Source organism: Drosophila novamexicana, unplaced genomic scaffold, assembly GCF_003285875.2.
Source record: "Drosophila novamexicana strain 15010-1031.04,08,12 unplaced genomic scaffold, DnovRS2.1 tig00001361-arrow-arrow-pilon, whole genome shotgun sequence".
Taxonomy (NCBI): Eukaryota; Metazoa; Arthropoda; class Insecta; order Diptera; family Drosophilidae; genus Drosophila; species Drosophila novamexicana.
This window is the reverse complement of record NW_020824852.1, coordinates 897,445-914,728: the sequence shown is the minus strand read 5'-3', so window position 1 is coordinate 914,728 and position 17,284 is coordinate 897,445. Positions and strand designations below refer to the sequence as shown.

Here is a 17,284-nt window from a genome sequence, read left to right as displayed (position 1 = left end):
TATCCACATGGAGCTTACAAGGGGCTAGACAACAACATACTCGACCGCATTTAGCTGCGTTTTCGAGCACTACTCAAGCTGGCTGGCACGCCAAAACCAGGGCCAGGACATTCGCTTGTTCCGTGAACGATTGACATACGCAGTCTGCTTGACATATAGCTGATGGCCATATTTAGAGCTCCACTCTTGTAAGAGTACACCCAACTACACACACCCACACACACACACACATACACACACCGTACACCGGCGCTGTCAAATCTTGAGTGCAATCTCATGTCGTGCCATCAAAAATTGTTCGGGCACAACTTGAAAAGAGCCCGCGGCCGTCTGCTCAGGCAAAAGCATTCCGCCAAACATCCAACGCAGCATCCTGCGGCATTCTTACACAATTCTCCCAAAATGAAAACCGACAAATTTCTATAGCATTCGCGTAGGCGAATTTTAATTGAAAATTGCCGTGGGCGGTCTTTTGAAGTTGAGTTTTTATTCCGGGCAACGCTCATGTCGAGGCCTCTTACATTGCCATAGCACACTTTTGTGCGCCCCAGTCTGAAAATGCAGCCCGAGCCGGGCAGGCGAGCTGGGCTAGAGGGGCTTGAAGTGTGCACCCCAATTTCTGTGTGTGTGTGTCGAGCATTATGATGCCAGCGCTATGTTTGCCAACTGTAAGCGATGCCAAATTGATGCCAAGGCAACAGGGCAGCAGCTTATGCAAATGCAAATTTTGAGTACACAAAAACAAGTTCATGCCTACAAAGCGGAGAGTCCATGTCTATCTAACTCAATCAACTCGCTTTATACACTCACGCTTTGTGCGCGAGAAGAATATCATTTATATTTCGATAGATGTCCTAATAATATATAAACTAGAACCATCTTGGCTAGATCACATTTTGGCTAGGGATCAAATTTATATAAAATATTTAATTTAATTGAAGATTCACTAATTTCCCAGAATTAGGAACTACGAATTTCAGTCAACATATGATATATGTTATTTATTTAAGCAAAAAAATACTTGAAATTTCTAGAAGACTTCGATTCGACTTGAGATTAAATTGAATCTGAATGCAAGTCAGCCTGAATGCAATTGAAAAGTATGATAGCAAGCAACTCTATTAGTTTTCGGGCAGGGTATCTACACGTACGGCTACTTCAGATGTCGCATTAAAAAAAAGTCAAGTGGCCTTGGCGGCTTGCTCAAGCCAAGGTCTAGAGGCCTCAGCCCACGAATTCGTTACCGCTAACAACGTCACGGATAGGGTTGCCCTTTTTTATAAATACCTATATATACACAAATCTGTATATATATATTTGTTCCATCAGTTTGTGTTTGGGCCTTGTGAAATCTTGTAGCAGGGTCGCAAAAAGGTCGCGTCACTAATTGAGTTATTTCTGGCCGACTGTCAAATTAGGTTGGCCTGGCGCACACACACACACCTTGAGCATGTGCTTGTGTGTGTGTGTGAGTATACATATATATATATATATGTATCTGGATAGATGCGTATCATTGGTATCTGTGTGCAAATAGAAATTTGATTTACGCGCCAGCAGCGAGTTTTAATTTTTGATGTCATTTATTAAACGGGTTTTTTTGCAGCTTTTTTTTTTTGCTCTGTTGACCTTTTCGTGGCATTAATCATACGCAGCGTTGCCAAGAGTCGGAAATGAGATGAGAGCGAAACGAAGCGTAACAAGAATCTCAAGACAACGAAACGCATTGAAATGGAAATGGAAAATGGCAATGGAAATGCTGCAAAATGTTGCCTGTTTATTTGCCAAGCATTTAAATGCGAGACAGACAACATTATGGCAAAGGGGGGCAGGAAAAAGAAGAGAACAAAAAAATGGGCGGAATAAAAGGGAAAATTGCGCAAATCCTTGAAGAAATGTTTGGAAATAATTCAAAGAGCGCACACAGCAGGACACAGCAGGACGTCCCGCCAAGCGACGAGAATGTTGCAAAATTATGCTTAAATCAAAAATCACGACGAAAACCGACAAAATACAAAAAATAAAATAAAAAGGGAGCCCGCGCTGCGGTTGCGACGGGACAACCCTTACGGGGCTGCTCCCCCCCCACACCCCATCCAGACCTACAGGCGAAGGGCTTCAACATTGGAGCTGCTTGGTGAGGTAAATGCTGCGCATATTTTATGCTCCGCATTAAGTCTTAAGTATTGCTTATTAAGGAGACGAGTCCTTTTTTGTGTATATATATCTGTGTATGTATATGTATGCATGCACGTCTCCTGGCTGGCCAGGAAACTATTTACTACTAGGACTCCTCTTGCAGGCAGTCAGCAAATAATGCGTTAGTTATTAAGTTGGCCCAGGCTCTCATTTGTTTACAGATTTGCCACACACACACACACACACAAACACTCGCCTATATGTAGCTAAGAGCGCCTGCTGCTGGCAGCAACCCCTGGAATCCAAACAAAAAAAAAGGAATGCTAAAAAAAATAGCTCTCTAAGTAGCCCGACTGCATTTTCAAGTGCCACTGGGGGTTGCTGCCTGGTCGCATGTGTGCCAGCAAAATGTGTTTGATTTTGGACGAAAAAGGGGGCGGTTGGGGGTCTACGCGTAATGTTAAGCAAACAGTCGCGACTTTAAATTCGGGAGCTGCTTTTGGCGCTTCAAGCTCGTCTGCAACAGCGACTGCAACACAATGGCCAGCCAAGCGGCGCGGCCAGACAAACAGCTGGAGTTCGAGTTGGAGCTGGAGCTGGAGCTGAAGCTGGAGCAGCTGAAGCTGTGCAGCAGTGTGTATTTCCAAAGCAGACATTTCAGGGTCAGAAAGCAGCAGACAGAGACGCAGACCTCGTCGTCGTCGTCGTCGTCGTCGTCGTCGTTGTTGTTGTTGTTGTTGCTGCCGGCAGACAACGAAAGTAAGTTGACTTCCGTTGCCGGCGGCTGAAAATGAAAATCGCCATTGATGCTGCTGCAGCTGGCTCCGCAGTCAGCTCCAACTTAACCCCTCCCGCCACCCCATCCTGCCAGCCTGCCACCAAAACACAAGTCCTCCATCTGGCTGGCGCAGCTTTTGTTAAATATTGGGCTGCCTGCTAATATTTAGTTTTCCAATATTGGCAACAATTTCAACAAAACGAAATTCAATGCCAATATAAAAATTCCCAGCCATACGACAAATAATAATATCTCAACACTCTAGCCAGACTTGCTGCAATGCATTTACCTGTGCGGCGGGCAGGGAGGGGTGTGTGGACACGCTCTAATAAATTGCGCAACAAGAACACACGCACACAACATGGCGACCACACAAAAGTATGCAATGAAATATTTGCAATGCGACAAATGTCGAAAAAGCAAGCGCGAACGAAAAAGACGAACAAGAATTGAAATTGATAGCGTAGAGTGCACAGATAGACGACGATGGAGGAGCAGCTGCTGCGTCTGATTAAACTCAACCTAGTTGCCATTTTTGCTTGCCAGCAAATAATTAATTTATATAAGTGAACGTAATTAAACCTTGGTCTCCACTTTCATCATGTCTGGGAGGATAAGCTGATCCAAGTTTATCTAATTAAACTCTGGTTTCCATTTCGGCGTAGCTGAAATGATTAACTGAATTCAATTCTGAAGGGCAAATCATAAAATTATATAAGCCCATGTAATTAAATTTTGGTTTAGTGTTTCAGCAGGTCTTGAAGTAAGACAAGCAATATTCCGAATTCCATTTCCGATAGCAAATCACGAAGTTATGTAAGTCAATGGTATTACATTTTGGTTTAGTGTTTCAACAGTTCTTGGGGTAAAATAAATTATGCTCCAAATGGCATTCTCGATGGCAAATCAAAAAACTATATTAGTCAAGGTGTGGTTACGATTTGCAGCAAGCCCTGAAGCAAAAGAAATGATGTTCCGGAATCCATTTTCGACAGCAAATCATTAACTTATATAACTCAAGCCAATTAAACTTTCGTATCGGGATGCAGTAGGTCTTCGAGTAAAAGATATTCCCAATTGCATCTTCGACGGCAAATCATTAAAGTATATAAGCTAATATAATTACAACTTGGTTTCGATTTGCAGCAGGTCTTGAATTAGGAAAAATAACTTTCTTAATTTAATTGAAGTTTTGCTACTATAAGCAGCAATTCCAAAGGTTTTCTTATAAATTTCTCACAGCTTTCTTTCAAATAGTTAAAAAGCTTCAGGTTTAAGATTTTGGTGTAACTATCAAAAGTATTAAAAGTAGATACAGATATCAAGAGGCGTCTAGATACATTCGATATGTTTTATTATTAGGACTATGCATGTTTTTTGTATCAAACAGTTTAAATAGCATATTATATGAGATCAGTTCACATTTGCAGCCCACTGTGCATTGTGCTTTGTGCAGACGCTTGGCTAATAGTTTGACAAGAGGTGAGCGAGATAAGCACAAAAGCAGCGCACGTGAGTGTGTGTGCGAGTGTGTGTGTTCGTGTGTGTGCAGCCGCCAAATTGCACTCGAGACTGAATTATTGCCTGACGCAGCGCAGCGGCAACATACAACACACAACTAGCAACAACAACAACAACAGCAAATAGAACGTGCTGGGCGACACGGCAAGGGACATGACAGCAGCAGCAGTAGCAGAAGCTGCCGGCAGCCAGCGGGGGGTTGGGGGGAGCAGCTGAAGTGAGTGCCGAAATAAAAGATAAATAGCAGCCACGTAAAATGTTGTTGAATGTTTTAAAAAACCATAAAAACCACAGAGAATTACATTTAATGGCAGCAACAGCGGCGGCCAAAAACCGCAATGGCAACAACTGCGCCAAAAGCAGCAGCAACAACAACAACAACAACTCAGCAACATCAGCAGCATTTGAGCCTTGGGAACAGAGAGTGCAACATTTGCTAGCTGGGTGACATATGTGCTTGTGCCTGTGCCCGTTGCCTTTGCCATTGGGTCCTGTCTGCGTGTTTAGTTTTGTCGACGGATCAAAGCAGGCAGAAGGACTTCCAATGTCCTGTTCCATGTCTGACAGCACGTCTGTGTGTGTGTGTGTGTGTGTGTTAGAGAGCAGCCTAAATGCGATGCTGGCGCTGGCTAATTGAAGCGCGATGTTGACATGTTGTCGATTTGTTGGACAGCCGCACTATGAATGCATAATTAACGGCGTTTTAGTGAAGTCTGGCAACGCTGCGGTTTGCAGTTGGGCAACTGTTCAAAATGGGGGAAGCACATTAAAGCGAGCGTCTTTGTGAAGTTTGGCAACGCAGCTGCTTGAAATTTGCCAAATATGTAATATGTTTTCATATGGTTTTGTGAAAAGACAAAATACTCAAGCGTAGGCAGTTAGATCCGAATTTCAGGCATAAGAAATAGCATTATGCTGAAGTGTGGCAGCATTGCCATGTGAAGTTCGGCAACAGTGTAGAGTTTAGATGCAACTGTCGTTTTATATGTACTTAAGGAAGAGCAAATTATGTGAAATATAATATGGAAAGATAATAAAAAGAGCTGTCAAATGAAATATGGCAACGTCGCTACATGGCAACAGCTAGAATAGAAGCATATTGAAATTTGGCAACAGCGGATGCTGAAAAACTTTAACAAGAACGTCTAGAATTGAAATAGGCATGTAAAAGCACAAAAACTATTCGTAATTCGGCAATAAGAAGATTTATCCCTAAGCCAAAGTCAAATACAATCAACATTGAAGCCAAGTAATAAGCTGCACATAAAATCTATGGCCATAAAAGTGGCCAACGGCGAGACACAGACGACAAATGTTTTTGCAGCGACCGTCAAGTGTAAGGGTAGGTGCGAAAAGGACACAAGAAACCGGACATGGGCGACTCTCGACACAGGAAACTTGGCCGAGAGTGGCTGTCAAAAAGTCAGTGCCATTAGGCGCACCAAGGCTGAAGGCATCAAGGAGTCAAGGAATCAAGGAGTCGAGTAGTCTGCCACATGACACCCGGCCACAGCACATCGCATCAAATGGAGTGACAAACTTCCAGCTGGCCAGACGCGTGCATCGAATTGGGAGCCGGAGTTGTACCGAAAAACCAAATATGAAACGCTTTGCTTTGCTTCCCTTCTCTTCTCTGTTTCTTTTTTTTTTTTTTTTGGATGGGCCGCACTTCATTAGAGGCTGCTTTAAAGCTGCGTCAGAGCTGGCTGCAGTCCTGCCTTTGCCTGTCTGCTGCTGGCTTTCATATCCTGCGGCTGGCATCAGTAAACATGTTGGCTGGACAACAGGAAAAAAAGGTCAAAAAAAACCAGCGAGAGAAAGGAATGCCAGGAGTCACAGTCAAAGCCAGGACAACGACTGACATGACAAGCTCAACATAAAGCTGACCAAAAGGGGCGCCTTTTGTGGCAGGGGCGTGGCTGTAAGCCGCCTGACAAAGCGCCACTAATACCGCTGCAATTAGTACACGTGCACCTGGACATGGCCCGCAGCTGCAGATTAGACTCGAAACTTGTTTATAGACTTTGCCTGGAGGGGTTAGCTGGATGGGCAGGTTGGGGGCCATGGGCAACATGCCAGCAGCAGGGTTGAAGCATAATGAAAGTAATAAAGTTGAGCAGCCCTCCCCAGCAGCCTTCAAGTGCCACAGGCTGGCGATAAAAACTTTCCACAGGCAGACACAACGTGCAGCAGCAGCATCAGCAGCGGCGGCAGCGGCGGCAAGCGGCTCATGTGTTGCAAGTTGTTGTTGTTGTTGTTGCAGTGAAGCTGTCTGTGGTTATGGCAACGCGCAGCAGACAGTTTTATCGGCAACGCTTGTTGCTGTTGTCGTTGATGTTGTTGTTTTTATTGAATATTCATAAATGGCCGAAAAACGCAGAGCAAAATTGTTGGCTGGCTGCCGCTTGTGGCATGGTTAGAGCTGCCACAGCTGCTGCTGCTGCTGCTGCTGCTTCTCCTGTGTCCCAACTGGTCAACTGAAGCCCATTGAAATCAATATTTTATGCGGCAGCCGAGACAACGAAGATGTTTGTTCTTGGTCCTTTTCCTCCCTGTCTCTCTCTCTCTCCCTTTCTCTCTCTGTGTGTGTTGCCGTTTGCCAAATGCAACAGGAAATGCAACACAAATTAAAATGTGAACATGTGTCTGCCTTCGGTTTGTATTCAAAGCGGTCCAGACAGTCCACACGTTTGTGGTTGCCCAGCTCGACTACATGCATATATATTCAGTATATAGAAACCTAATAGCGTGTAAGTTCTCATTTGGTTTTTGACTTTGAACCTGGCCAGTGAGCACAGAGACAAAATTGACAGAGCTAAATTACTTGCAACATGCACTAGAGGGCAAATATATTGCCTACTTTGCAGCGTTTGAAGTTTGGCATCGCAGCAAATGCAGTCTGAGAAGTTTGACAACAAGGCCGCAACTTGATTTAAGACATTTTTAATATAAATTGCGTAATGTTTACTGTGCAGCGCCTGATACATGGCAACGTTCCGGTTCTATAGATACTGTATGAACTTTGACAATAGCTCTCAATAAGGAAAGTTAAAGTTTTGTATGTGTCGATCTCTTTTTAGTGGATGACAAGTCTAATTTATTTGCAAATTTGTCTGAACGACGGCCTTTTATTCTACGAAGTTTGCCTGCAAAGTCGCAACTATTTTTACCTATTTGTATTGCTTAGCTTACAGTGCATGAAGTTTGGCAACGTTACGCTTTAGGTACTGTATGAAGATTGGCAACAACACATCAAAGCACACATAAAATTGATCTATTTAGTACATGATATTTAACATTGACATTGACATTATGTTGGCTTTATAAAATAATATTAGGAATACAAAGTCTGACGACAATGCTCAAAACTGTTTAAGTAGCTAAAGAAGTTTGCAATAACACTTTGGCTTCAATATGCTTGCAATTAAGCATGTTTGTTAACATTGGGAAGTGTGCGAAGGTTGGCAGCTATGCAATCTGGAAAGCAGCGCCTAAACCTATGCCAGCAGATTTACCAGCTGTTTAAGTAGTTGCTTTCTGCAGTCTGGCAACCTTGCAACGTGCGAGTAGTTGCAGAAGTTTGGCAACAACGCCCTCAGCTTCAATATGCTTGCAATCTAACGCATTATTAAGCAATTATAGACAGCATGCAGCTGCATGCTTAACGCATGAGCAAGCTCTGGATTGTGGAAGGTGGAACGCTTCGGTTCGGTCTGGTCTGGGTGTGGGCGGGGCTGGCATATCAAATTAACTAGTAAATTGACTTGTCAAAAAGAGTTTTGTGTAGAGCGTAGAGTGCTTCATTATTCATATTAGGCGGCGCCTTGGTTGTAATTTCCTGTCAGGCATTAGAAAAGAGGCGTCGCTTTTAATGATGACGATGATGATGATGCTGCTGTTGTTGATGGTAAAAGGATTCGCAGGATTATTAATGAAAAACAGCACACAGCACGCACGAATGCATGTAAATAATGAAGCCATAATGGGGTAAGGGTATTCGAGACGGAGCATCGGACGGAGGTGTTGGGTCTCAAACATGTCAAAGGGAATCACGTGAGACCAGCGAACGTGTATTGTAATTTTTATTTCTCTCGAAATGGGCATCATTTGATGCACAGTTTATGGCAGGACCAACGGCAACAGCAGCAGCATTATGATTATTATGGCTGGCATGGCAACACGTAGCAAATTATGAATGAATGAGTGCCACATACAACAGGACAAAAGGACAAAAGCACGAATGGAGTGGCAACTGGCGCTGGCGCTGCTGATGGCCCATTGGCAGCTTGCGTAATTGCCACTTACTGTGGCACAGACTGACGGCCACCACAAAGGCTGCCTACTGGGCCGGGGAAAGCCCATGTGAATAGTGCGACAAATACAAAACTCAACTCAACTCAACTCATCAATATGCTCAACAGTTGCCCACACACAATTGCCCCACTCTCTTGCGCCCTCTCTGTGGCACAATCGCAAAGTGATTTCCAATCATATAAAACCAAAGCTGGGCACTGGCACTGTAAGGCTTAGCATGCTAGAAAAGCAATTCTTTAGTTTCAAGAATGCATAGCAAATTATATATAATTTGTAAAGTAAAGTCCATTTGTATACTCTGCAATCACAACGAGAGCTTGGTGCTGGGCTTGGGGCATCTCTTAGACGGGCACACTTCCGATTAAAGCATTCCTATTTGCAGTATATCCAGATTTCTATTTTATCCAAAAAAAAAACATAGAAGAAGACATTTGCGACCCCATAGATATATATTCTTGATCAGTATCAATAGTCAAGCTGATATACATATATATTCCAACTTCTTAGCTTGCAAGCTATCTATTTATCTTACTTTGACCAGATCTGTCAGCTTTGCCCTGCACCTTAACATCGGACGACTATAATATGTATATAGCTCTCTTGTAATAAAAATTTTGAGCATGGAGCTCTAATATGGGATTTGATTAACTAAACTTTCTATATGTAAGAAAAAATCCCATCAATATCGGACATAGCTCTCTAGGGAGAGCTATTCCAAAACGAATTTGTTTTTTTTTTTAGAAAATCTTTAAGGTATCCAAATCAAACTTGATATTTATAGAATTTCTGAAACTCCTCAAAAGATCTGACTACTATATGATATAGCTCTCTGGGAAGAATCGCTCAAACATAAGTTTTTGTAGTTATTTGGTTTTCAATATATCTTAAGCAAGCTTTGCATTCATTTTCGAGAGCCTTTCATATTGGGCTGTTTTATTTTACGGCAAGTATGGACGCATTCGGTCGGATATCAGGTTTGCAGCAACTTTGGGCAATATATGTCTTTTCCAGTTAAACGTGATAATTTGGCTCTCGACTCACCTGACTGAGCTCATCTCTCGAGCGGCGCGTGCATTTGGGCAGCAGAGCCTGTGTGTCGTCCTCGAAGGCGCCGCCATGTGCCAGGTCGACAACATCTTCGGCGTCCGGTTCCAGGCTGCTGCTGCGTCGACAGTCGCCGTGTTTGGCATCCACTTGGCTGCTGGGCGTCATGTTATTGTTGTTGTTGTTGTTGTTGTTCTGGCTGACATTTGATTGGCCATTCAATTTGTTGTTGTTGTTGCTGTTGTTCGATTGTTGCTGAGATTTTTGTGACTGTTGCGCATTGTTGCCGCTGCCATTGTTGTTCTTGCTGTTGTTGTTGTTGTTGCTCTTGACTGCACTCACAACAGCCTCCGTTTTCTCTGCTTGGGGCGTGGCAGCGCCAACTACAGCGCCAGCAGCAGCAGCAGCAGCAGCAGGCGTCAGCTGTTCACTTGTTCTGCAAAAAGATAAATAGAAAAGTGGGTAAGGAAATTGGTAACTGCTTTAAATACATATTTTTTGGGCGCACACTTCATTTGGTCCTCGCAGCCGACACTCGTTCCGTGCCATTTGTCAACGCTTGCCGTCTCGAGGCTCAGCTGTCAAAAGGTTAATTTGCGACACATTTTTTTTCGGTCCTCCTTCTATTTTTATTTTCTTTATTTACTTGCTGTGTGCCGCCAAAGTGTCTGGCAGGATGCGTGCCACAAACTGACGCCCAAAAAGCTGGCAATTTTACGCCATTTTAACAATATTTCTAGACGCTGCCAAGGGCCGGCAAGGGGCCGCAAAATGTTATTAATGAATTTGCCACAAGAATGCCGCTAAAGAAAGAAAATAATGTGGAAAGAGGAACAAAAAAAAAATAAACGAATGGCAAGTGAAACTTTGGCCTGGCATGTGCTTCCGTTTCCGTTTGCGGGACGCCCCGCTTCAAGGACGCGCCCAATGACGCAGCCAAAGGGACGACTAGACGCAGGATGTCTTCGCCGGGTGAGAGTCACAGCTGGCAAGAAAAGTGCCGAGCCATACTTGTGCCAAGACATTTTTGCGCCATATGACAAGTTGTCAAACATTCTGACATAATCATGTCAAATTAACACAAACAAGCACCAACACGAACAACAACAACAACAACAACATCGAGAACAACAAGAACACGCAACGGATAATAAAACACTTAGAGGAATTAGTCAGGTTGTCGAAGTGAATGTATGCAGGCCCAAGGACACAACAGAACAAAACCAAAAAAAACATACTAGCAAAGTATGCACGAAATTTAAATACTCTTATTTATAAGAGTATGCAACTAAAGAGCGCGTGGAGCTAGGCTTTGCGAATGATCACCTGTATATAATATAAATTTATGTTATTTTTGATTCCATATATTTTTGAAACATTTATTGTATTGGATTAAAAATAGAAAACAAATTTATATATATATGCTAGCAAGCGTTACTCGGCCTTCCTCGGCCACTTTTGGCAATCATTTTTCACCCAAGATAATATTATATTAATACAATTTCAAACAAAACTAAGTTAAAAACTAATCGGATCATATCTTGCGATCTAGAGTGCCGAATTTACAGGGAAATATCTTTAGAAATGAGCTTGAGCCGCATCTGATCGCAAGCCAAGTTAGAAAACCCTTTTCCACCAATTTTTCACACTTGCAAGTGGAAACCCAATTCAAAACCCCTTCATGGCGTGAAATGGTACTTCACAAGTCAAACAGTCAGTCAACTTTATATAAATATATATAGATCTATGTTAATATAGCAAGCTGATTCCAAATAGAAGGGAAGAATTTAAAATAGAGTGCATCCGAGTTAACTTAAGAAAGGCAAACGATTTTTTATAGAGCAATTCAGCATTTCAGTCGATCTTAATAAAGCCTAGACTCAGATGTACGCTATAAAAACATATCTAATTTTAAGTTTTCCTAATACCCTAAAGAAGGGTATACAAAAAAAAAAAAAACCAAAAAACCCATAAGATACAACATCAGAAACTGAAGCAGGCATAAATTGCGAGGCAGTTTTGAAAGCCAAATAAGTATTTTTGCTCAAATAAAATTGGATTCGAGTGAAGAATTACAATGCAAATGGGGATTTATGTATGGGGATTTATGTATCTATGTAGTTGACGTACTAGTAAAAAAGTATGTGCCGAATAAAAAGGGCTTTAATTGGATAATCGATGGTAAATGGCAATAAATTATTTGTAGTTATGTATGTGTGCTATACATATATAAGTACTATGTATTTTTTATATATTTTTTGTTTAGCAGCCACGCAGATCGTGGCTCGCATATAGACAAACAGGCTGCATCGGAAAGGGCAAGCCAATAAACAAACATGTGATTACAGGGTATACAAAGTTGAAGAATATTGCGTGGCAACTGTTTGCCAAGAGCGGAGATTACCTTATGGCGCCGCATGTAAATTGCCAACGCATGGCAATTAAGATAAAATGTGGCAAATGTGCGAGTGGTTGAAGGTGTGCGCGAATCGAGGCAACTTCCGTAGAGCTGGGACTAGGGCAATTGGGGCCAGGGCCTGGGTCAAGTTAGCCCAGCGACAAGCGAATAGAATGCAAGCAGATTATATGGCTGTATGGTCTTCAGGATAAGATGGATGGTATAGAGAACAAGTGCCTCGAGAGTCTAGACATTTGGGCACTGTGCAAATGATAAATGAGAGAGCCAGATGAAGCCAGATGGGAATTAATATAAACACGAGATTCAATGTTAAATGCTGAGCAGGTTCTGTATACAGACGAAAAATGATATAACACATGCCTCAAGTATATATACTATATATATTCCTGATCAGATTTCAAATTGAAAATTTCTGGCGTTATAGCTCTGATTTCTGGTATGTGCACTTTATTTTGTGTGTGCAGCTAGACGAGCACTTCCGCATATAACTTGGCACAGGGTAGCTGCCAGTCGTGCCATTTTCTCACTCTTATTGGTTAATACATAGTTATGGCACATGCACAAGTTGACGCGTGTTATGGCTTAAATGGCATCTCCGGGATTTGCCGAGCAGACCTCGAAACTCTCGGCACATGCGGCATGCCAATCAGACTTGCTGCAAACAAAAAAAAGTCGTGTGGCAAAAAACTTTTTTCTATGCCATGAATATTTGCTGGCCAAAAAACGAAGAGAACACCAAAATAGTGGAGGTTGGTCGCAAATCAAAGCCCAAAAGCACAACAGCAAAAACAAATATGGACACAATATGTGCGGGAGCAGGGCTGATCTGAGAGTTTTTAGAGAAGTTATGCGGGTCTGCCAGAGGGGCAACAACAATGCCTCGATTGGGGGATTGGGGGTATTGCGGGTTCTATGTAAATTAGTTGTGACAGCTTTCAAAAAGTTCAACATAGTTGTCAATAGCCAGGCTGGGACGCTGCAAAAAGGTGTAGCAGGGCCCGTGGAACGTGGCAGCTCGAGTGCCGCACTCTAATCCATAGAGTACCCTTGCATTGACAGGACGCCTCCTGCAAATCCTGCCGCTCCTGCAGCGCCTGCTGTCGAGCGAGCTTTGACAGAATGCGAGCACACAAATGTTCAAAGTTCATAAACAACACACTCCACGCATATATATATATATATATATATATATATACATATATGCATATGTATACATATACTTATGTACAAGCTCGTTGCATTTTTGAGCTATGCCTGGGCGAGCTGTGTGGCCGGGTGGTGGGGGGTACATTGGAGTCTGGGCGCCCGTCTGTGCCTGTGGGGCATGCACAAGCCGTAGTCGTTTTTGATATGGTAATGTGGCAATGGCAATGCGTGTATGGAATGTGCCATTATTAGATTTCGGGCTTAGTGTGGCAACAGCCTCTCACTAGAAGGGTTAACACAACCAGAAGAAGAAGAAGCAGAAGAAGAAGGGATGTGTCGCCCAACAGCTGCTGCCTCGAGAGTGCTATAAAGTAGAAATACTAATTAAGTTGTGTATTATGCATGTGCAGCAAGACGAAGGAGCCAGCCAGCAGGTCGCAGCAAAGAGTTGACAGCCGGAGAGGCAGGGCGGCATGTGGGCGTGGCAAGTGTGTGTATGTGTGCCTGTGTGTAGTTATTTAAAAGGGCCTCTGCTTGTGGTTGGCAGTGCTCAAGTTGAGTGAGCATTTGACATCGTTTAGTTCAAGCGCGTCGAGTGTATCGGAAACAATGCAGTGCGTTGGCAGCAAAGTGCTCGAGGCCCGAGCGAGAGCGGAAGAGAGAGGCAGACAGGTCAAAGGATACAGGCTGGAGTGCAGGACCTGGCTGGGAAATAAACCACAGCGCAGACTGATTTAAAAGATAGCAAGCTATAAAACTGAGCCAAGGAACTGTGCAACTGAGTGCTAGGAAGTTGTCTAAGGGCGACAAATCAAAAGGACTCACTAATGAGCTACAGGTAAGGCACTAGGCTTATAAAATGAAATGGAAGGAAGACAGGAAATAAGTAGAACTTGCTAAGGACATTGATGTCTAGATCAACAGACTAACCAGCTCTCCATTGAGGGCAATGGGAACCAGCTCAACCTTCGCAAGATATTTTGTGGACTAGGACCGCGTCATCAAAGTCAAATAATGAGTGTATTTGCGAAGGCACAAGAGGCACAGCATAAACTAAAGCTCACCTTGGAATATAACAAGTTTCCCAATGGAGTAATAGGAAAGGGACCAAAAGAGGTCCACACACTAGCCAAGTAGCTCAATAGGGCATGAAGTACAACGTCGAATAAGTTAATTGGGCTTTAAGAAGGAACTAAATTCATTTTTAAGAGTCTAGACCGGAAGATTCTAGGTTGCAGTGTGTAGAGAGTAGAAAGGCTTTTAGACTTTAGCTAAATGAACCTCAATAAAAATGAAAAGAAGTTGAAATAAGTAAAAAGTTTCAGAAACCAAAAATGTTACAAAATAGTGATAGTAAACCTATATAAAATACTTATAAATAGATGGAATCATAGACAAAGTAAAATATCTAAAATATTTACTAAAAAGTGGAGAACCGCACTAGACGAGACTTCGTGAGGGTTGTTCTTATATAATGAAACAGAGATTAGAGCGAGGCAATTATTAAAAAAGGTAGAGCTCAGGCGAGGTTGAATTTGATTTATTAAAAACATAATTCACTGAAAGTGTTCTCGCAGGAATTAGACAAAGCAGTTTCCCAAAGGGAAAACTTTTAATGCATTTTGTTTTCAGTAAATAAACAAATTAGAATTAAAAATGGCGACGACTCACCGACTAGCAGATACCTTATAAAGTTTAATAAAATTAAAAGAAAATATCTTTGGCAATTTGACAGATTCCTTTGAACAGCCGCCGGTCATTGGACTCACCTCGCCTTGCCGTGCACCTTGAACTGCGCCACCTCGGCATAACGCCGGCCCAGCGGCGCCTCCTGGGGACTGAGCAGAGCATCACAGTGTGCGGGCACACTGTTGGCCCTTTGGTCCATGGGCAGCCCGATGCCCTTGAGCAGCTGTGCAGCAGTTGGCAGATCGTTGAGACACTTCAGTTGCTCCTCATCCGAGCGATTGGCAAAGTTCTGCAGCTGCTCACGCAGCGAATAGTCCACCGAGCTGCAGCAGGATGTCGACTCCGATGTGCTGGAGCAGCTGGGCGAGTGCATGGTAGCCAGATCTTCGCCAGCATTGCCATTCTGTAGATCCTGATAGGCGGCATGTGCATCCTCAGAGCTGCTGGAGCTGCTGCTGCTGCTGCTGGTGCTCGACTGATTGCTCTGGCTAGTGTTGGTCGAGACGCAGCTATCCATGCTGGCTATCGAATTGCGATTGCCGTTCTCTGGCTCCGGCTCTGTCTGCTGCTGCTGCTGCTGCTGCTGCTGCTGCTGCTGCTGCTGCTCCTGCTGCTGTGACACGACGGTGTCCAGCATGTCGTCCACCTGCTGTGGCACTATAATTAACGAGGTGCGCTTACGCAGCGTCTCGTCCTTGGCATTCATGTTCTGTTTGAGCGTCTTGTCCGACTTGGTGTACACAATGACCTCCACTTTGGAGGTGTCCTCCATGGCACTGCTGGTCAACCCTGTGCTCGTTAGCTCCTGCGACATGCTGTAAAGTTATCATGATTGGTATGCGGGACAATACTTTTATGATGCTACCAAAAATAAGACTAACAGCAACAACAACAACTTGCAACTTGCTGCTTGCCACTTGCAACTCAATTGACGGAACTGACGCGCAACACTCAGCACTCGAGGCATGTGTCAATCAGTTTTATTGAATTCGATATTTAATACTCGCAGTAACGTGTCGGTAACATTTGTCCCACTCCCAGCATTTACGCCCCCCACCGCCCCCTGCGGTCGGTTGGGATCGGTTGGGATCCGAGTGTGTGGGCTGTGTGCCGGGTTTAGGTATCGCATATCGCATATCCGACCACTCGCAGCACTCAAAGCATGAATTTTAATTTAACGAGCATGTTGAGGCTTTCAAAATGTTATTACTAATAAAAACGGCAAGCCGAAACAATGTTGGGCCGGGGCTCTGTCGCACCGTATTATGTGACGCACCATGCCACACGCTTTTATAGATTCCCAGCCCGGCGCGGCAACACCTGCCAACTGCCCGCCCCAAGTCGAATGCCTGTCAAGCACTCGTCCATCGGGCGGTTGGATTTAAGGGGGTTTCCAACTGGCTCTCCCCCTCTCTCCCTCTCTTTCTCTCTGTCTCTCTGTTGGCATTGGCGGGGCTTAACAACTTTGTCAGGCAGTTTGTCAGGCACTTAAGTTCATTGCAAAGAGCTTACATTTTAATAAACCCAACTTTTGTGTGCATCACATTAGAAACTCAGATCTTTTTAACTTTAACGCATATATATTTATTTTCTTATAAAATCATATCAATGAAAAGCTTTGATCCGCATTTCCCACACACGAACGTTGCATTTTTACAAAAATGTTCAGTTCGTTAAGCAAACAAATTCCACGAATTTTCCACGCTTACGTGTGGAATTTCCTGGGAAATGCTTTGAAAGTATTTGAACAAATACTGCAAACTTTTAAAGTGAGCTTCGGTGCTTGTCAATATATATTCTAGTTTGAAGCTAACAAGCACTTTAGCATGTTCATGTCAAAATTTAACAGGCAGTACATTTAAATGCTAAACTTTGTCGAAACAATTTGCTGTCATTTGGATTTCAAATATTATGAGTGATAAGCAGAGGATATGTTATTTAACTGCTTGTCAAATTATTCCAAGCTGGAGGCTATGTGACAAATAAATCGTTTTAGATAAAGCTTAACAAGAAACTTCTTACTTTTATAATATAATATACCAAAAGCTTTAAGACTCAGATTGTAATGCTTGAATAAGCATTTTTGGACGTTAAGTACTGGAAACATTTGTAAGGGCATTTCAAATTCGTTGTGTGGCAATTTAATATGATTGTTTTCTTTATATTTTATGTTCGGCTTTACGAACTTTTAACAATAATTTTGCTTGTATGTGTGTGAGGTATCCATTTCATTT

General features: G+C 43.1%; 1 protein-coding gene across 2 annotated transcripts in view; it reads right to left on the bottom strand.

Moving 5' to 3' along the window:
- The window catches only part of LOC115767298 (protein sprint), a 102,803-nt gene that overhangs the window by 23,819 nt on the left and 61,700 nt on the right, over window positions 1-17,284 (bottom strand). The window contains exons 2-3 of one of the 2 annotated variants that reach the window (XM_030711532.1): window positions 15,131-15,865; window positions 9,794-10,232 (exon numbers count right to left, since the gene is read on the bottom strand). In XM_030711532.1, coding sequence (XP_030567392.1) covers window positions 9,794-10,232; window positions 15,131-15,864 — 1,173 coding nt within the window. In that variant the 5' untranslated portion in view covers window position 15,865. The remainder of the gene's footprint in view (window positions 1-9,793; window positions 10,233-15,130; window positions 15,866-17,284) is intronic. The other variant, XM_030711533.1, reaches the window with a different exon arrangement.